The following is a 21,454-nucleotide window of genomic DNA, read 5'->3' on the forward strand; positions in this document are numbered from 1 at the left end:
TCTCTCCTCCTCTATGCTGCCCATCCCAGAAATATAAGTACCACTAAGTACAGTGGTTAAAAGCTACGATCACGGAGTCAAGTTGCCTTATTGTGCATCTACCTATCTCATTTCCTAGTTATGTGATCTCCAACAAATCACTTAATGTCAGTTCCCCAACTGTAAAATAGGGTTATCAATGGACTATCAACTATTTTCTTTGAATCACTGTTTTGGAGTCCCTTTGTTACAGCAGCCTTAGCCTATAGTCGGATTAATATGCATTGCAAACACTTAATCTCCAACTGCCTTGCTTATGTCCCAAAGGCACCTCAAACTCAACATTTATAAAACCAACCTCATCATAAAGCCCACTCTGCATCCCTGCTCTTGTATTTCTGAACACAAAGACTAAATTGATAACAGGCCTATTACATTTATCCCCACACAGATTTAGACTAACTCTCCCGTTTCCCTGCCTTGTGAACCACCACCCATCCACCTGAAACGTTCATTACTATTGCCTCCATTATGCCGTCCCTGCCGTTCATGCCCCACTGTGCTGTGCTGTGCTCAGTTGCTCAGTCATGTCTGACTGTCTGTGATCCTATGAACTGTAGCCTGCCAGGCTCCTCTGTCCATGGGGATTCTCCAGGCAAGAATTATGGATTGGGTTACCATGCCCTCCTCCAGGGGATCTTCCCAACCCAGGGATTGAACCCAGGTCTCCTGCACTGCAGACGGATTCTTTACTGAGCCACCAGGGAAGCCCCTTTATGGCCCATAATCACATCCTATTCAACACTTCCACCACCTTCAAAAAAACAAACTAAACCCTGTTATAACTTATGTTTTTACCATTTTTTGCCAAATGTCAAAGAGCAGCAAGCTCATGAAGTCGGGAATATGCCCAAGTCTACCCTGAATCCTGAGCCCTGTGCCTGTCACGGGATAGAAACTTAGAAACATAATTAGCAAATAAATGCATCTAACACACGTGCCAACCTCTGGCAACATGCAGACAACCAGGAACTGCAGTAACTCTAAACAGACCTTTAATGACAGACCTTTAATGCAGTGTGGTTGGACCTAAAGGGTGAATTGTCTAGGGCACTGGGGACAGAAGTCAAGCCTTCAGTAGGCCGTCTGAGACTGCTGCTGGCGGTAGCCACCTCGGCGCATGTAGCCCTCATTTTTCCGGTAGCCGTCTTTCTGGTCTGCAGGAGAGAGATGGGGAGGGGAGGTGGTGAGAGCCAACGGAGGGGCGGGAAGGGGGCCAAGATCCTGAGAGCGAACAGGGGGTGGGAGCACTCACCTCGGAAGTAGCCACCATAGGTACCCTGCTTGTGGTCAAACACCCGCTCGTTGTTCTCCACCAGGCTGCCCAGCTTCTCGGCCAGCTGCAGGGCCAGGTTCTGCTGGGCAGTGGGCTCCGTGCGGTGCATCACCACGGTCTGCGTCGGCTGGTCTAGGGAGGCCTGATAAGAGTGAGGCAGAGCAAGGGTCGGATCAGTCTCCTCCATGCCGAACTCTCTATGACACCACCTGCCCTGGCGCCACCCCTGGCTCTCACCATCAACTCCTCGTTAATGATCATCTTGCTGATGATGGAGTGTACCGTGGGCAGGTCCAGCTCAAACATGTCGGACAGTGTCTCCATGCTGGGGAGAAAGAAGGCCCAGAGCAGGGAGCGATGAGAATCCGTGACCACAACCTGGGGCTCCTGTGTCTCCCCAGGGCCCATCCTACCTGATGGAGTCGTAGACACTGCTGTAGGTGAACAGGTAAGTCCGCAGTGACTCCTCCTGGATCTTCCTGTGGGGAGAAGGAAGCAAAGGGGGAGACTGTCAGAGAGAAGACCAACCGGTCTTTTCTTTTCCCCCCACCAGGATCTCACTCTCGGCTCACCTAACCAGCATGGTTCTGACTTTGTCGGCCTCCGGGAAAAGGTCCCACACTTTGCCATTCATCTTCTCATTGATGACAAAACTGTGGCAGGTCTTCCAGTCGCCCATCTTCATGGCCTTAGAGGCAGCAACCACATGTTCCCTCATGGACTCAGGGGGGCCTGAAAGGTTGGGAATGAGGCAGGAACTAGGGAAACTTGGGACAAGGGTCCTGTACCCACAAGCACTGTTTAAGGAGGAACCCGGGCCAGGAGAGCCAACAGCCAGACTGAGACTCTCCCTGCTCTCGGTTAAGTAGCCGTGTGACTGTACAAGTCACTGAGTATCAGAATAAATTTATTTAGACTAAATCAGTCCATGACGTGCCTCAGGGGATTGGTCAGTTCCCTGAAAACGTTGACAAATTGCTGTGTGCACCCTTATGTACCTTTTCCTAGGAAAGGGTCCAGAGATTTCATCAGGTTCTTACAAGATTCACTAACCTAAAAAAAAGTCTAACATCTCAATTGTTCTCTACTTTTGGTTTCACGCGGGCAGTAGTAGAGAGAGGCGGGGAATGAACTAAGAAGCCCTAAGAGACGCTGGACACACAGATTTTCACTGGAAATTTTCCAATTAGAAAAAACACAAAGCACCACTCCAGAGCCCAGACAAAAGGTGCCTCAAGTGCACGTGCACTTAACACGACCACACACTTATCGGCAGAGGGCAAGTGCGTAAGGGGACGTGGCGTGGGCAGGAAGCCTGGCTCAGTCACCAAGTCCTTCCATGCACCAGCCTCACAGGAAGGACGCAGTTCAAACTCTTTTCCCAGTGAAATTGCAAAAACCTCTGGACTGAGTGACTGGATCTTTCGAAGTAAGCAAAGGAGCCAATGCTAGACTCTTAATGCCCTGGATCTAGTTCATTAGCTGAAAAACATGCATGAAAGAAGAAAATGTCAGAGAGACACATATCAGCTGTGTTTACCCTGGGTAAAGTCACTTAACTTTTATGCCTCAGTTTCTTAATCAGGAAAAAGGGGGTCATAATAGTATCTACATCATAGGATTATTACTAATGAAAAAAATTACTATTTATAAAACATCTAGCGTCAGACAGTACTATGTAAGTTTACAGTAATTTAAAAATATTGTTGGAATCAGGTCACAGAAAGTTTAAACCATTCTGAGGGAAAGTTACTCCCTGTAGCGTCTCAATCCTCTGATCACAAGTAGTGAAGGAACAAACGAGCAGAGTCTGCTGCGCCAGAGCCCCCCACTCACCCAGCAAGGGCTGCCGCTCGCCCACCCGCAGCTGGTGATGGAACTGCTTGCTGATCATGCGTCGGCGGGCGTCACTCTCGTGGGCGGCCATGTAGGGGATCTCCAGGAGCATGGCTGACACCAGGTAAACACACTCCAGCAGTTCCAGATTTATGTGCAGGTGGAAGGGCACCTGCCGGCGCCGCTCCACCTTCTCCTGCTCCTGGTTGCGCTCCTGCAGGCTGCGCAGCAGCAGACCCTGGCCCAGAAGCTCCTTGGCCCGGCCGCTTGACTGGATGTCCAGCAGGGCGTTGTGCGCGTCCTTGGTCAGGCCTTGGCGGAAGGCACAGATGCCCAGCTGCACCATGGTGCGGTTGTACAGGATCTAGGAGCGAAGGGCGATGCACTCAGAGGTGACGGCCACAAGGCAATCGTCACACGTACAACAGACATCGAGGACTACGCTGTGGGCTAGGACAGACACAAAACAGACCAAGTCCTGCCCTTCCATGGAGTTTACACTCTAGGAATAGGGGTGTGGAGGACAAAATAGCCATAATACACAGGTGGTGATTCATGCTAAGGAGAAAAATAAAGCAGAGGCGTTAAGAAGGGACTTTGTGTGGTGGTAGCAGTGGTGGGAACTCACAATTTTATGCAGGATAACTAGGGAAGGCCTCATTTTGAAGGTGATGTTTAAAAATAAAGACCAAATAGAAAAAGAGCAAGTCATGCAAGTATCTGGGGGAAGAAGAATATTTTAGAAAAAAGGAAAAGTAAATGCAAAGGCCTTGTGGAAGAACTGTGCCAGACATATTCAAGGAACAAGGAGTCCCATATGAATAGAGCTGGTAAAAGATGTGATCAGAAACTGGGCAAGTACAGGACCTTGTAAGCCATGTTAAAGATTTTTTAAGATGATAAACTACTGGAAAGTTTTGAGCAAATAAAGTGATATAATTTGACTTTATCAATAGGATTACCCTGCCTGCTGTATAAAGAACAGCCTGAGGAGATGTAAGGGCAGAAGCAGAGAGACCAGGAAGCTAACAGTGGCTTAGACCAAAGGGCAGGAGTGGAAGTGATATAAGTGATCAGATATGGATTTTCAACACAAATGCCTGGGGAATCAGATGTGGAATATGAGAGAAAAACAAGAATCAAGAAGGTTCTGCAAGGTTTCTGGCTTAGGCAATTGAAAAGATAGACTTGTCAATAATTAAGATAGGGACTATTGTAGGCAGTGTTTAAGTACAGATTTTGGCAGGGGGGAAAGACCAACAAAAATATAAACATCAATATCAGTCACGAACTTAAAATACAAAGAGCCTTAAAAAACACTAGCAAGCAGAATCCAGCAATATATAAAAGAGATAATACAGCAAGACCAAGTAGGATATATCTCAGGAAAGAAAGACTGGTATAAAAATCTAAATCATGGTTATTTACCATATAAACAGAATAATGGCAAAATAACTGTGCACTATTTCAACAGATACAGGAAAACATTTTAACAAAACTCAACACCTATTAAGGACAAACATTCCCAGCCAGCTAGGACCAGAAGAGAATTTCATCAATCTGAGAAAGTCTATCTACAAAACTACTAGAGCTAACATTATTTTACATGGTGAGATGTTCACTGCTTCCTTGCTAAGACTGGGAACAAGGCAAGATGGCTGCTCTCACTTCTATTCAGCACTAAGTATTAGATATTTGAATCATTGTAATATGGTAGAAGAGAAATTAAAAACAAAGAAGTCATAAAGACTGGTACAGTAATAAAATTGTTCCCATGTGCAGATAACATGATTCAGCAAAAAATCTTAAGTAATTTATAAAATACTAGACCCAATACTGTTGCCCCTCCGTGTCCATGGGGGATGGTTCCTGGATCCCCCCAACACCAAAATCTGCAGATGCTCAAGTCTCTTACATGAAATGACAGAGTATTTGTATATTTACAGTGTGTGTGACCTCAGTTGTCTGACTCTTTGCAACTCTATGGACTACAGCCCACCAGGCTCCTCTGTCCATGGGATTTTTTTCAGGCAAGAATACTGGAGTGGGTTGTCATTTCCTCCTCCAGGGAATCTTCCTGACCGAGCAATCGAACCCGTGTCTCCTGCATTGGCAAGCGGATTCTTTACTACTGAGCTACCTGGGAAATCCATATACATGGTACATCCTCCGAAATAATTCAAATCATCTCTAGATTACTTGTAACAACTAATAGAATTATAAGTGCTTTGTAAATATTACCAGTTAAGGCAAATTCTGGTTTTTTGGAACTTTCTGGATTTCCCCCCACAATGCCTTCAATCTGCAGTTGCTTGAATCCTTGAATATAGACTGCTAGACTAAAACTGGGAGAAGGCAGTGGCACCCCACTCCACTACTCTTGCCTGGAAAATCCCATGGACAGAGGGAGCCTGGTAGGCTGCAGTCCCTGGGACCTCGAAGAGTCAGACATGACTGAGCGACTTCACTTTCATGCGTTGCAGAAGGAAGTGGCAAACCACTCCAGTACTCTTGCCTGGAGAATCCCAGGGACGGGGGAGCCTGATGGGCTGCCGTCTGTGGGGTTGTACAGTCGGACACAACTGAAGCAACTTAGTAGCAGCAGACTAAAAGTGAATTTAGCAAAATGGCAGGATCCAAGGCCAAACGTGAAAAAATTAACTGTATTTTTAAATACCTGTAGTTAACAATGAAAAAATGAAATTAAGAGGGGTTTCCTGGTGGTCCTGTGGTTAGGTACTTGCACTGCCACGGCCCAGGTTTAATCCTTGGTTGGGGAACTGGGATCCCACAAGCCACAAGCCAGCCAAAATAAAAATTTAAGCTAAAAATTACATTTATAAAAGCATCAAAAATCATATAATTCTCAGGAATAATTTTTAAAAGGATGTGTAGTATCTATGCAGTGAAAACCACAAGACACTGCAGACAAGTTGTAGAAATTAAATGAAGAGATAACACGTCAGATTGAAAGGTTCAAACTTGAACAAAGTCAGAGAAGTCATATGGCTTGACTTCAAAGACTTACTCTAAAAGAACAGCAATCAAGACAGTAGGGGCTGGCATAAAGAAAGACAAAAAGATGAAGAAATGGCATAGAATAAAGAGCTCAAAAATATACCTACAAGGTCATGTAATTTTTCATATGGTTTTTGGTTTCAAAGGCACCAAAGCAATACAATGGGGAAAGAATACAGTCTGACCCTGACTTCACACCATTTGCAAAAATCATAGATCTAAATGTGAAAGCTAAAACCATAAGAACTTCCAAAAAATAAAAAAAGAATATCTTTATGAATTACAAGTAAGCAAAGGTTTCTATAGACAGAATTTTCAAAATAATAACTGTAAGAGAAAAAACTGATATTTTGACTATGTACATTCAAAACACATGGTTAAAAAAGTGAACAGGAAAACTACAGACTGGAAAAATATCTGGAAAACATTTATCTGACAAAAGACTGATCTACAGGATATATAAAGATTTCCTACAACTCAGTAAGATGAACAATCCTTTAAAAGAAAGGGATGGAGGAGTTGACAAGACATTTTATGTAAAAAACAAAAGGCCAACAAAGCTTAAAAAGTAGTCAATTTCAATAGTTACCAGGGAAACACAAACTGATACGAGACGCCATTAGACAACTACTATTATGGCCAAAACCGAAAAGACCAACAACACTAAATATTGACAAAGTTGTTCAGCTGCTAAGTCGTTTCTGACTCTTTGCAATCTCATGGACTGCAACCCTCCAGCCTCCTTTGTCCACTGGATTCTCCAGGCAAAAATTCTAGAGTGGGTTGCCATTTCCTTCTTGATGGGATCTTCCCAACCCAGGATCAACCCCTTTCTCCTGCATTGGCATGTGGACTCTTCACCACTGGGCCACCTGGGAAGCCACGTGCAGGAGAACCAAAGAACGATGGCACCCGGGAAGAACCAAGCGTCTCCCTGTATCTGCATCAGCCAGACAAGAGGCTGATCCAACTGAGCCGCCCCGCCCGAACAGAGAGAGAGGACAGGGCCCAGCCTGGTCTTCCCAGGGCCAGAGCGCCTCCCTGTCATCTTACCTGGACTGGTGGGTCTGCGTGCTGAATGTTGTCTTGCAAGTGGCTCATGAGCATGAGGTCCCGGGCCTGGTACCAGCGGGAGTGCAGGGCGTGATGGTAGATATGGCAGAGGATGGCACACGTGCGGATTCGGTCTGTGCGGTCCTTGGCATAGATGTACTTGCACAGTCTCTCCATCAGCACAGCTGAGTCCTCACCCTCATTTTCGGCCTGATCTTGCTCAGACTGGAGGAGGAGATACGGCAAAGATAATGGTTCTAAATGGCTCTGGCTTCAGCAACCAAAGACGAGACTCCACCCTGCCTCATCCTAATCCCTCGGGGTTTCCGTCTCTGCTCCACCTGACAGTCCCCAGGGAAAAGGAAATCTGTCATCAAGTCCCAACAGATGAGCAGAACCAGTGGACACACCCCCTGCCCTCTGACATGGCGGCTGAGCACTCACCTTTGAGGAGCCCTCAGGGGGCGTAAGCTGCCGCTGATGGGCCTTGTAATCAAACTTGTAGTAGGTGTGGAGAATGCGCCTCAGGTAGATGCGGCAGACCTCCTCAGTGGTGCCCTTCTCCTCCAGGTAGCGCTGCACACGCTCAATGATGGCGCACACCTGGGCCTCGTCCTTCAGGTGCTCCACGTACTCTGGCAGGGAGAGCACGCACCCTCCACTTAGCCAGGCACCCAGGCCTCCCCAACCATTCATCCCTCATCAATCCAACAACCTCTCTGTTTTCTGTACCCATCAGAAAAGTGTGCCCATTGTGCGCTCAAAACACCATACTCTCCTGGGACATGTTAAGCTCACTTTCCAAGCCTTCTGTCAGGCATTCTCTTCTGCTAACTCCTCCCGATTAACTCCTCGTCCTCATTCAGCTCTCCCCTCAAATGGGCCCTACCTACCTAAAGATGCTTTCTTCAAGCATTATTTCAAGCCGGCCACCACCTGTGTCATCCTCTGTTACAGGTCCTGACCTGAATTTTTACACTATCTATAACTGGTTCATTGTAAAAATTTATTTATTGGGCTGTTCCGGGTCTTAGTTGCAGCATGTGGAATCTAGTTCCCTGATAATTTAAACCCAGAACTCCTACATTGAGAGTACAGAGCCTTAGCCACTGAACCACCAGGGAAGTCCCTTGTTCATTTTTTCCTGTAGAACTGCCTTTCTTTAGCATCGAAATGTAAGCTTCACGAGCATGAAAGCCACAGGCTTTCTCATCCATAGTAACACTGTTTACTTGGTGGGCATAGGTGGACACTCACATTTTACCGTGTAAACGTCCTGTATTTCTTCATCCTAGAGCCTAAGGCATGCAAGCCAAACAAGTCAAGTGGACAGAGATCATATCCCAGTGGTTCTCAAAGCTGCAGACAGCATCACCACTTAGAACACGTTAGCAATGCAAAATCTGATGCCGCATCCAGACCCACTGAATCACAAGCTGTGGGAGTGGGGTCCAGCATCTTACAGAGGCCCTGTGGTGTGAATGCTGGAGTAAGGAAGGGCTGGCTTCCCAAACACTCTTAAGTACAATCCTTCATTTTAACCCCTGTACTTTTCCTCCCACTGATGCCCATGCCTTCTCAGGCTCACCTTGGGAGTGAGGATCAGTGTTCTGCATTATTTTGGTAAATTCTTCATCCATTCGTTCCACCAGAGTTAAGATGCAGCCACGGACACGCAATGGCTGAAGAGAAGGCAAAGAAGGAAATAAATTAGTCCACATTCCAGTCCTAGCTTTCAACCCTTCTGTCTCCGACGGGCCTTCCCAAAGCAGACAACACACACCTCCAGTTAGGTGCCGAATCCCCTCTTTACCTGGTCTGCGTTATGCAGGTTCTCACTCTCTTCCAGAATGTTCTCTCCAACAAAGATGTTAGGGTTTGCAAACAGGATGTCCATCAGCTCATTGATGCAGTCCAAGCACTTCTGCCACATCTCAGGCTGCCAAGAGAAGGCAGTTGAGGTGCGCAGGTGGAACAAGCAGATGCCTCCCACGTGCCTTTCCCCAGGAATCCAGGGGCCTTCCTCAGCCATTGAGTACTGAGACACGAGGCCCCTTCCCACGACCCACCAGCTCCACCCTGGGATGCTCGGTATCACTCTTACCTTCATGTACGTAGCCAGGTTGGGGTTGTAGTCATAAAGAGAGGCGATGATGTTGAACTTGATCTTGACGATGACGCCCTCTCCTAGGTTGTTTTCAGAGGCAATCTGAACCAGCAGCTGCAGCAGCTCAATCTGGGCTGCACTGTAGGGGGGAGAGAATTGGGTGAGGAGGAGGAGACACATTAAAAAGCCTCACCTTGTCCTCTTCAGACAAGCAAGGCAACCTTTTTTCCAACACCCACCCCCAGCCTCACCACCTGTACACTTGCTTTTCCTTGATAAATTTCAAACAGAAATAGGAATAATGCAAACTACCATCCTCTTCAGTCATGGAACAACTAAAGAAGGTGAGCATTACTCCCATTTTATAAATGGGGAAACAGCCCCCAAAGGTTAAGTGACTGAATTAAGGTCAAAGGGAATGCAACTAGCAGACAATGGACCGGGAGTATTCCAACTACTTCAGTCCTTCTACTGTAGCCACACACAGATCTTCCCAAAGAGCACTATTTCCCCACCAACCTCCAGCTCCATTATCTCAAGAGAAAATGAGCTTTCACCCTGTAATCACGAAGCCCAGGCCCACGAATCTTACCGATCAGTTCCCTTCTTGCCTCGTGCCTGCAGGATCTCATTCAGTTTCTTGATGACAACAGCATGGGTGATCTCAGTTCCCTTGGCGAACATTTTTGGCTTTTCCTAAGTAACACACGTTACCATGAGCAGGCTGCCGTAACTTTTCTCGCAAATCTGACATGGACAGCACCCATATGCTCTCTCAGACTGGTTCCCCATTCATTTTAGTTCTAAGATCCTCACCTTAACGAGGGGCACGCCACCTCGGACTCTCTCCCACTCGCCACCCTCATTGTCTTCCTCCTCCTCGTCCGGGCGCCTGGACTTCCTGTCGTGCTTCTTCTTGGCTTTGTCCTCCCGTTTCTTCTCAGCCGCCTTCTTGTCCTCCTCTGTGGTGGGGGCCCTGCCAAGAGCCACAGGAGAAGATGAAAGATCAGTCCCCTCTCCACCTGAGGCATTTCCCTCCCACAAACTTCTTTTTCTCCACCTAAACCTGGGTCCAAGTTACACTCTACAAGAATGACCTACGGTTAACTATAACCATCGCCAAAGTAAGGGCTACTAAGCAGCTGCATCTGTCAGGCTACTAGCCAAGGTCTGTTACCAGATCACACTGAGAAACTCATGAAGGGAAAGGTTTGGCCTGGTTTAAGAATACAGAGATGCTAACTACGCTGCCACAGACACAGAAACAGCCTGTCATGCTGCTTCACAACCGAGCTCGGAGGTTTTCCAAAAAACCCATGTTCTCTGGTACTAGCTGCTCTGTCCAGACTAGGTTTTTATAGGCAACCGACTAATTAGTTTAAAATCAGTGCTTAGGGAAAAAAAGTGCAAGATTATTTTTGCTGTTCCCAGACTGGCTGCTTTCCCCCTACCCTTCTTTCCTCTCTTATGATGAATGATTAATAAAAAATTCTGAATTTTAAAAACAAAACTGCTCAATACAACAAAATGTACCGCTGCCCCTAAGAGAGAAAGAACACTGGCTACCTCGAAGTGGGTTTAACCCACCTGATGCCTGAAACTATCTCCAGATTCTAATACTTATATTAAACCAAATACTTATAATAAGGTATTAAACATTAATACTCATAATAAGCCAAATGACAGGGACAAATTATTTCAAACTTTATACATTTAAACATTTACAAATAAATTTTATTTTAAATGCTTATAAGATTTGACTACATTTTAGTAATAGTTTATAAATTTTCCAGTTGGATTAAAACTTTACCTTGGCCAAAAAAATTATGCCGTAAGTTTTTTTTTTTCTGCCATGCTGCACTGCTTGTGGTATCATGGTTCCCCAACAGGCAATGAACCTGGGCCATGGCAGTCAGAGTGCTAAATCTCAACCATATGACCACCAGGAACTCCCTGTGCCTTAACTCTAAATAAAAGCTTACTGGTTTCCCTTCTGTACTATTGCAATATTCTCTAATAAAAATTCATTTCATAGGCAAAGTCCTTTGAAAATATGTAAAGCATGTTCATTAAGCTGAAACTGTCTGGTCTGCATCATCAATACCCAAAGCTCTGAGATCAAAGGACCTGTGTGTGTGCCTGAGTGCTCTCACTTCAGTCGTGTCCAACTCTGTGACCCTATGGACCACAGCCCACCAGGCTCCTCTGTCCATGGCATTCTCCAGGCAAGAATACTGGGATGGGCTGCCATGCCCTCCTCCAGGGGATCTTCCAGAGAACCCATGTCTCTTACATCTCCTGCACCGACAGGGGGATTCTTTACCACAATGGGCCACCTGTGAAGCCCAGGACCTAATGCTATTTAAAAATCAATGCTGTCTATACTTAAAAAGAATTTAATCTTCCTTGGCCTAAAGTTTTACTCTAAACCCTGAAGATACTGTGATTCACATATCAAAAACATGATGAACTCTCACCCTATGCAATTCTAACTGAAAGACCTAAAATTTGACTTGACCTCTCCCCTATGGCAGAGTATACCTTGGTATATTCAAATCTTGTTAGAAATGATCAGAAAACTAATATTTCTGCTCTCAGGTATATATTCAACACATACAATCTACTTTTCTAGGACATTACCAGATACACCTCTACCTAAATACACAACTAAGAAATTGAGATGGTTAGATAGCAACACCAACTCAATGGACATGAATTTGAGCAAATGCTGGGAGATAATGTAGAATGCGGAGCCTGGTGTGCTGCAGTCCATGGGGTCACAAAAAGCAGAACATGACTTAGCGAATGAACAACAAAACTACACTGAAAAGGACCATTCCACACCCTCTTTACCACAACTCTTATCTAGAGCTGCTAGACATACACATACTAGATTTCCTCACTTTGTACTTAAGAATTTCTATCCCAACTACAAATTCAGAAACACAAACATGTGATTTATAATTTATCTCCAGTATGGTCCAAAATAACAAATAATTTAAAATTTTAGCCCCAAACTAAAAAATTCCTTAAGTAAGAATTAACCCTAAATAGAGAATTCCCTGACAATCCAGCGGTTAGGACTCTGAGCCTATACTGTTAAGTGCATGGGTTTGATCCCTGGCTGGGGAACTAAGATTCCCCCAAGCCATGTGTCTCAGCTAAAAATTTTTAAAAAAGAAAAAGAATTAATCCAAAACAAAACTGATTTCAAATACTGGTCAGTCAGGTTAATAAATAAAGATGTGCAGTAAATAACAATTTACTGTACCTGGATAAATATTTTGGGAAAAAAATCAATTAAGAAAACAGCCACTTGATTAAAAGTTCACTCAACTGACTTCTTAATGACATTCTCCTAGACAGACTTAGCCTGATTAGAAAATTAAACAGACGAAAGATCCTAAATGTTTATTATATCTGTGACTGTCCTCATATTTTCTGCCCAAACCCACTACCTAATATCCAGGTGCTTTAATGTTGCTAGACAACCTTATTACCCTTATTACATCAAAGAGACTGAAGCTCTTGAGATTAAACCTGTTTATGTGTTTGTTTTGACCAAAAGATGAAAGCTGAGAAATTCTGGTATAGATTGGCTTAAAATGGAGATGTTGAGAAAGGATGCTGGCAGACATTACAGGAGACAGCCTGTCTTGTTTCTAGATAATCCATTAAGAACTGAAATCAACCCTGGCTGGCTTAGATAGCTAATGAGTTTACACACACACAAATGTGCAAACAAAATTCAATATTCCCACAGCTGTCTGTGGTTCTTCCCTTCTTTGTTCCTCTTTCTTATACAAATTCTCTTTTGTCCTAGCTTGGAAACCAATCTTAAAAATTGGTCTACCTCGTTACACAAATAAAACAGTGTATCTGAATTATCCTTTAACACCACAAAACCAAAAGCTCTTAATGTCAATAAGACCTTTGAGGATTCCATAGTTAACTAGACCACTGACATTTAAATTTTAAATAAATCTAATCTTAAAAAAATTTTTTGGGGGGAGGGGGGCTCTGGGTGAGGTTAGGTGTACAAAGTAAACTTTCATAGATTTGAAAAAAAAATCTATCCAGGGTAATCTCTAAAGTGAAAAATTAATAAAGACAGGATTAATCTTTTTTTAAAAAAAAGGGCTTCCCCATAGCTCAGTTGGTAAAGAATCCGCCTGTAAAGCAGAAGACCCTGGTTTGATTCCTGGGTCAGGAAGATTCGCTGGAAAAGGGAAAGGCTACCCACTCCAGTATTCTGGCCTGGAGAATTCCATGGACTGTATAGTCCTTGGGGTTGCAACGAGTTAGCTGGACATAACTGAGAGGCTTTCACACTTCACAATCTTAAAGTAATTATTCTGAAAAATAATTTGCAAAGTCAAACCTCTCTTGGTTTTCGTTGAGGATTTTTAAATTTAAATTTCATGAAAGATACTGGTTTGTAGCTTTCTTTTCTTGTGATAGCCTAAACTTGTCTCCTCAGTCCAGCTTGACCCTGTGCCTTTGTGCAGCACACAGGTGAAGTGGACACTGACACACACTGGCCTGAACAGTGGGACGTCAATACCCAACTACTGAAAGACAAACCCATAAAGGAGATACAAAAGCTATGAACCAGTAATAAGGGTGACAGTTCTACAGGATGTCAACAAGCATAAAAGATGAGTTTCACAGTAAAGCGAACTTAAGAGATGGTTAATAAAACAAAGTTAAGCAGATTGAATTTGCTTAACTGATGCATGGCTGTAAATCCTCTGAGAAAGGAATATGATACTGTGGTATAAGAAATATGTATTTGGTCTTTGTCCTCGATTCCTGGCACAGAGCTCCTAAATCCCTTGGAACTTCCCAAGCAATAGGATCATCTTTCGTTCTGAGGCTTTGGCAGGCTTCAAGAAAGGTTTCAGGATGGAGGCTGGTTGCCAGAAAGACCCGGGCATGAACAGAGGGTTGGAACTTACAGCCCCACCTTCTGACCACTGGGGAACAGGAGAGGGACTGCAAATGAAGCCCATGATTAATGGTCAACCATTTAAGCAATCATGGTCACATAATGATGCCTCCATAAAAATCCCTACATGACAGTCTGGATGGAGGCATTCCTGGCTGGTGAACCACGGAGGTGCTAGAAGGATGGTGTGCTCAGAGAGGAGGACATCAAAGCTCCATGCTGCTTCTCCCACATCCTGCCCTATGAGTGCTTCCATTTGGCGGTTTCTGAGTTGTATCCTTTATAACAAGCTGGTAACAGTAAGTAAAGACCTTGATGCTGGGAAAAACTGAAGGCAAAAGGAGAAGAGGGCAGCAGAGGATGAAGACGGTTGGATAGCATCACCGACTCAACGGACATGAACTTGAGCAAACTCTGGAGACAGCAGAGGACAGGGAAGACTGGAGAGCTGCAGTCCATGGGGTTGCAAAGAGTCAGACATGACTTAGCGACTGAACAAACAAAAACAACAGTAAAGAGCTTTCCTGAGTTCTGTGGGTTGATCTAGCAAATTACTGAACCAGAGGAAGGGGCTGTGAGAACTCTCTGAATTTAGAACTGGTTGGCCAGAAGTATAGGAGTCAAACTTGGAACTTAACAACTGGCATCTAAAGTGGCAGGAGTCTTGTCGGGTCTGTGTTAACTTTGGGGAGTTAGTGCCAGAACTGAATTGAGTACTGAAAACCCATCTGGTGTCCACAGAGTTGGAGAACTAACTGGTATGAGAAAAAAACTGACACATATTGGTGTCAGAAGTGTTTGGAATTAAAAAAACACAAAGAGATATACCACACTCCCTGAACCTGACCACAGTTGCTCCCTGGAGCACACAATGAAAAATGTTTCGCAGTAAAATGGCTATGTCTAGATTCCTGTAATGTCACAGAACTCACTAACACCTGAAGCAATGTAATTCCAACTTTTGAAAGCAGAAAAGCAACCCTTAGAGCATCAGTATTCCTGCCAGTTATCACTGAGCTTGATACTTGACTCCTGCAGACTACGCAGGCATAGCTATCACTCTGAATTCAAAGGAGGAAGGAGAAGGATCGAAGAAGGTTAAGTGACTCACCCGAGTTGACAACAACTGAAGTAGAATGGGCTAAGACCAGAATTCCAATCAGACTCCTCTCCCACTCTGTAACGGTACTAGTAAAACTCAGGAAGGCTTGCTGCAGTCTACATGCTATGTACTAAGTTCTCAGAAGAGGGACAAGAGAACCAGCTATCACTGAGGACTCACCAACCCCAGTCCTGGGCTGTGGGGGTGTACCACTCTGCTGTATTCTTACAAGCATCCTTAAGGCAGGGTCAAGTACCACCCCATTCTACAAATAAGAAAACTGAAGACTGGAAATGTTAAAGATAGTTTATCCAATATTACACAGTTATTAAGGGGCTTCCCTGGTAGTTCAGAGGTAAAGAATCTGCCTGCCAAGCAAGAGACACAAGTTCGATCCCTGGAAAAGAAAATGGCAACCCACTCTAGTATTCTTGCCTGGAGAATCCCCATGGACAGAGAAGCCTGGCAGGCTACAGTCCATAAGGCTGCAAAAGAGTTGGATATGACTTAGCAAGTAAACAACAATCAGCATCAAAGAAAGATAAAACAGTCCACAGGCAGTGAGTATTGCTGTCATTAAGTATCTGGACACTGGAGCCTTCAAATCCATCTGCAAGACACATTAGCTTCATAACCTTAGCCAACTAATACACTTGACTTTGAGATCCCTCTGTTGGCCTCTGCAACCTAAAAGGACCTCACAGGGGGAGAGGCAATACAGGGGCAAGGGAATAAGAGGTGCAAACTACTTTGTTTTTGTGGCTCACTCGCTACGTCCGACTCTTTGCAACCCCAAGGACTGTAGCATGCTAAGCTCCCCTGTCCTCCACTATCTCCTGGAGTTTGTTGACATTCCAGCGAGTCAGTGATGCTATCTAACCATCTCATCCTCTGCTGCCCAGGTACAAAATAAGCCACAAGGACATACTGTATAACATCAGGAACAGAGCAAATATTTATACTCTATAAAGGGAGTGTTAACTTTTAAAAATTATGGATCACTGGACTTCCCTCGTGGTCCAATAGTTAAGAATCCACCTGCCAATGCAGGGGACATGGATTCAATCCCTGGTCTGGGAAGATTCCACCAGCTGCAGGGCAACTAAGCCTGTGCACCACAACTGCTGAGCCAGCACGTGCCTAGAGCCCATGCTCTGCAACAAGAGAAGCCATCGCAATCAAAGCCCACACGCTGCAACTAGAGGGTGGACCCTGCTCGCCACAACTAGAGAAAGCAAACGAGCAACCAAGACCCAGTGCAGGCAAAAATAAAGTTTTAAAAAAAAAAATTACGTATCATTGTATTGTACATCTGTAACTTATATACTATACAGCAACTATACTTCAATAAAACATGTTTTACTGTAAAAATAAATAAAAACTAAAACTGAAAGGGAAAATAAATAAGTGGGACTCCAGAGAAGGAGCAACAACTTTCAAGATGACTTTAAAGGCTTCCTGCCCTTTCCCTGTAGCCTGCAGTACCACTACTTTTCTTACTTTTTAAGGAATCTTGAAGCCAGCACAGTCTGTTTCCCTTCTTCCTCTTCTGAGTCTGAATCAGAAGATGTGGAACTTGTATCCCAAGCTTCTGAATCCTCTGACTCTTCTGAGTCCTCATCTTCATCCTTAAAGGAAAAAAAGATCAGAAGAAAGACAATGGGAAGACTGACTGGTGCTATCTCTGCTCTCCCTGCTGACCCGTGCTCTAAAGATTCTTCGGAGCAGAATGAGTGGTTGAATCAGGACATTAAGAGCTGGATTGGTCCACCAAGACCCAGAGAGAAGTGGTGACTTGCTCCAGGAACACAAAGCTCCCCAGAGGCAGAGGTGGGACCAGAATCTAGTACTCCTGATTCCAAGTCACTCTGTGCTCTAATCGAAAAGGAAACCTGTCCTGAGACCATACTCGGCTAATCCCCACCCTTCCCAACTCTAGGCCCCTGAGAGTCTATTCTTCTCCCCAGAGACCCAAGCATGGTCCAGAGCAAGCAAACCACCCCTCAGTGTAACCCTGGCTCTAACCTCCTTTTTGAGGAACTTTCGACTGTCTCCAGAAGGGGCTTCTGATTTCTTCTTTAAAAAAGCTGCAGCAGTGACTCCATCATCATCCTCATCCTCATCTGAAGAGCCTGGTAGGGAAGGGGAGAGAGGAAAAAAACAGAAGGGGGAAGAGGTGAATGGCAACCAATACAACAAGCCAAGGAAACCCCAAATTTTAGCTCTCCTTGTGCTTTGTGCTCAATCGCATTATTTTTGGAGACCCCATGGACTGCAGCCAGGCAGGTGCCTCTGTCCATGGGATTTCCCAGGCAAGAAGACTAGAGTTGGTCGCCATTTCCTTCTCCAGCAGATCTTCCCACCTAGGGATTGAACGTGCATCTCCTGCACTGCAGATAGATTCTTCACTGCTCAGCCACCAGGAAAGTCTTTTGACCTTCTGCTGCTGCTGCTAAGTCGCTTCAGTTGTGTCCGACTCTGTGCAACCCCATAGACGGCAGCCCACCAGGCTCCCCCGTCCCTGGGATTCTCCAGGCAAGAATACTGGAGTGGGTTGCCATTTCCTTCTCCAATGCATGAAAGTGAAAAGTGAAAGTGAAGTCGCTCAGTCATGTCCAACTCTCAGAGACCCCATGGACTGCAGCCTACTAGGTTCCTCCATCCATGGGATTTTCCAGGCAAGAGTACTGGAGCGGGTTGCCATTGCCTTCTCCGTTTGACCTCCTAACCAATTGCAATTAAGGGTTTTCTCACTCACCTTCTGAATCCTCCTCGTTCTTCTCAGCATCTTCATCTGCAGACTGCTCAGGGTTCTTGACAGAAGGAAATGAGAAAATTAAGGATGCCTGCCAGCCACTACTCCATCCCACCCTCCCCACCCCACAGAGCTGTCATCATGATTCCTTCCCCAGCCACACACTTCAGATGTGCAAATGCTTTTTTGTCTCAGTCATGGGGGTCACTGTCCCCACAGTTTAAAAAGTCTCCCTCTAGCACCCCTACCTGCTTGTAATTTGTAATATGGGACTCAAAATCTCGGTTGTATTTTCGGATCTTCTGGCGCAGAGTGCTCAGGGCCTTGGCATTATTCTTGTTCATCTTCTTCTTCCCTTCTTTATCTTCCCATAGCTGAAGGAAAGAACAGGGAAGAAAAAGAGAATGGAGATCTGAGATTAGTCTTCTCTCAACTTCAGGCTTCACACTGTTGAGTCTTGGTATCTACATTCATATCTACTACTTAATAACTGCACATATTAACTTATGTTGCTTAATGACCCTTTATGTATGTATCGCTATGAAAAGTACAAAACCACAAGTAAAAGAGTAATACAAGAATAAGTATGATTAAAACTCTTAGCCTAAAGAAGTCCCTCTCCTTGCTTCAACCCCCCTATTTCTTACGTTTTGGGAAACACTGAGTATTTGGCAAACAACTCGAGAGGAGACATGTCTCTGGATATGGGTTAGGACAAAGCTCCAGGTCCACAGTCCCCTTCTGGATCCCCCAGTAATCACAGGAATCACACCTCATTAAGATAGTCCTCCAGGTCAGCTAGGATCCGGATATAGAACCGGGGGACACCTTCCTTGTCCACAATGCTCTTAGCCTTCCCATATGCTTTTCCCAGGAGCTCAAACTCTTCCAGGCACTTGGTGACATCCCGAATCTTCATGGCATTACGGATGGTCCGGATAAGGTTGGTCAGTTCCTCAAACCTGGTTTGAGAGCCCAATACCACATTGGACACGCCCACCGTCACCAACCAGAAAACCCAACACTGCCCCAGAGACTCCCCATCACCCAGCCTCCCCACGGCCTCACCTTTTATCCTTGGCGCTTCGGACAACTCTCTTGGTGTCTTCTTCATCCTCACTCAGCAACAATGGCCTATTTGAAATGAACAGAAACTATTAACTTCTGTTCCTAACTCCACTCTTTCCAAATGCTCTCTCTTTTCCTCTTCCAACAGGGCAGGTGGAAGTGAATAACTTAGGCCCACTCCTACCACACCCATCCTGTTTCACTCTTCCTCTTCATGGCCTTATCATATAGAACTCAATCTTCTTAGCTTACTTCAAGTGAGGGTGTTTGTCAAATGTTGTAACTCATACAAGGATGAGAATGACTGTCTCCATCCTCAAACATAAACAAATGAAGGTGCTTATTTATTGTGTCAAAAAAATTATGTGAAGACACAGGTCACTAAGAATTACAAAAAGTCAAGAGAAAAGGTACCTTACCTAGAATGAATGGAAAAGGTGGTACCTGAACTAGGTCCTGGAAAGCAACATTTCCCACAGTGGGAGAGGACAAGGAAAGAGCCTCAATGGCTTTGACACCTCCATTTCTAGTTATTTTCCTTCAATAATTAAAAACCACACCACAGACAGAATTCAGCTGCTAACAATATCTCTTTTCTTTCCATTCTATTAATTTTTCCAATTATTTCCTATTTTGTAACAAGTAATGTGATTTTCCACTTGTGACACAGATACGGAACTATATCCATATGGATATATATAGATTCTTTTTCTTCATCTTTAAAAATGAGTTTTATGCTGAAACAAGACTCTGAAGTGGAAATGTATATATATTCTTCAGTTCAGTTGCTCAGTCATATCCGACTCTTTGCAACCCCATGAATTGCAGGACGCCAGGCCTCCCTGTCCATCACCAACTCCCGGAGTTCACTCAGACTCACGTCCATCGAGTCAGTGATTCCATCCAGCCATCTCATCCTCTGTCGTCCCCTTTTCCTCTTGCCCCCAATCCCTCCCAGCAAGCACAGGTATATGACAAAAATAACGAAGGTGGCATGGATGATGGAATTTTGAGGAACAACATTTCAATGTTTCGAAGGGAGAAAAAAATTTCAATTTGCAGAGATGGGAGAAGAGTATTTAAATGGAGGTAAACAACAGGAGGGGGGATTCTCTGGTGGCTCAGAGGTAAAGAATCTGCCAGCTAATGCAGGAGATGCGGGTTCCATCCCTGGGGTGGGAAGATCCCTGGAGAAGGAAATGGCAACCCACTCCAGTATTCTTGCCTGGAGAATCCCATGGACAAGAGGAGGCCAGTGGGCTACAGTCCATGGGGTGGCAAAGAGTCCCGACAGGACTTAGCAGCTAAACAAAACAGGAAAATACTAACAGACGTTTAAGAACCTCAGAGTCACATCAAGGAACTCCCAAACATCAAGCAAGTATTTGGGGTTTCTTACTGATTCAACAGGTTTAGCCAGTGGGAAACCTCGTAACTCTGTCCTTTGCCTGGTGGGAGGATTCCCACAATTCACAGCACCCTAAGCTTTATGATCTTCCCCCCGCAACAGTGCTTCAGTCCCTTAAACTCTCAACATCCTCAGAACCCGCTCTCACCGCCCCCACTTCCATTCCCCTTTCCTCTGGCGTATACGAGGCCTTCCAGGCTGCTGAACCTCCGGCCCCCCACCCCGAATGGTCCCCATGGCCTAGGCCCTCACTCACTGCTTGCCGTAGTTACCCCCGACAGGTTTGGTGACGAGCTCCTCCCCGGACAGGGACGACTCAGACTCGCTGTCCGAACCCGTGGTAAAAAACCGCGACATGGCGACGGCGCTGAGAGGCTGCGGCCGGACCTGTGAAAGAGACCAAAAGTCAGGGGCTCCGAGAAGGGGACGGGGGCCGCCATCTCCAGACCCCCACCCTTACCGTCCCCGCACATACGCTAACCCGGCTCCCCCTTCCCGAAGCACGAGGCCCATAAAATACGTACCAGCTGAGCTCCCAAGTCACACTGCTTAACCAAAGCAGCGGAAACGCGGCGAGAAGGCGGGCCTTTGCGTCACTTCCGGGAGTCGCCGACGAACTACACTGCGTCACTACAACTCCCAGTGGCCCTCGCGGCACGCAGGCCCTGAAGTAATTTTGGCTAAACGCGTTCTACAGATTCCCGGATCCTACAGCGTTTCAGTACAGTTGCTCAGTTGTGTCCAACTCTTAACGACCCCAGGGACTGCGGCATGCCAGGCTTCCCTGTCCATCACCAACTCCAGGAACTTGCTCAAACTCATGTCCATCGAGTCGGTGATGCCA

The 21,454-nt window shown here is 45.4% G+C and overlaps 1 protein-coding gene across 2 annotated transcripts; it reads right to left on the minus strand.

Annotated features, from left to right (window-relative positions):
- Positions 1-1,017: 1,017 nt before the first annotated feature.
- On the minus strand, positions 1,018-21,215 carry LOC109578594 (eukaryotic translation initiation factor 3 subunit C). 2 transcript variants are annotated; one of them, XM_019987964.2, is made up of 21 exons: positions 21,135-21,215; positions 20,867-20,997; positions 19,203-19,268; positions 18,907-19,096; positions 18,383-18,508; positions 18,138-18,192; positions 17,405-17,511; positions 16,880-17,007; positions 10,146-10,305; positions 9,922-10,025; positions 9,327-9,468; positions 9,036-9,161; positions 8,811-8,904; positions 7,667-7,857; positions 7,223-7,447; positions 3,152-3,515; positions 1,888-2,047; positions 1,729-1,794; positions 1,553-1,640; positions 1,295-1,457; positions 1,018-1,196 (listed from the first exon to the last, which is right to left on the minus strand). In XM_019987964.2, the coding sequence occupies exons 2-21, from the start codon at positions 20,965-20,967 to the stop codon at positions 1,114-1,116; spliced, it is 2,739 nt and encodes a 912-aa protein (XP_019843523.2). In that variant the 5' UTR covers positions 20,968-20,997; positions 21,135-21,215; the 3' UTR covers positions 1,018-1,113. The 2 variants fall into 2 exon arrangements, with proteins under 2 accessions (XP_019843523.2, XP_019843524.2); XM_019987965.2 differs by lacking the exon at positions 21,135-21,215 and adding an exon at positions 21,086-21,104.
- Between the last annotated feature and the right edge of the window lie 239 nt (positions 21,216-21,454).

Source organism: Bos indicus, chromosome 25 (assembly GCF_029378745.1).
Source record: "Bos indicus isolate NIAB-ARS_2022 breed Sahiwal x Tharparkar chromosome 25, NIAB-ARS_B.indTharparkar_mat_pri_1.0, whole genome shotgun sequence".
NCBI lineage: Eukaryota > Metazoa > Chordata > Mammalia > Artiodactyla > Bovidae > Bos > Bos indicus.

Coding starts and splice junctions, on each gene's coding strand:
- LOC109578594 (XM_019987964.2), bottom strand. CDS start 20,967: ATGTCGCGGTTTTTTACCACGGGTTCGGACAGCGAGTCTGAGTCGTCC. Junction 9,469..9,921: donor GGCAAGAAGGGAACTGATCG/GTAAGATTCGTG, acceptor TCCCCCCTACAG/TGCAGCCCAGATTGAGCTGC. Junction 7,858..8,810: donor CACTGATCCTCACTCCCAAG/GTGAGCCTGAGA, acceptor TCTCCCTGCCAG/AGTACGTGGAGCACCTGAAG.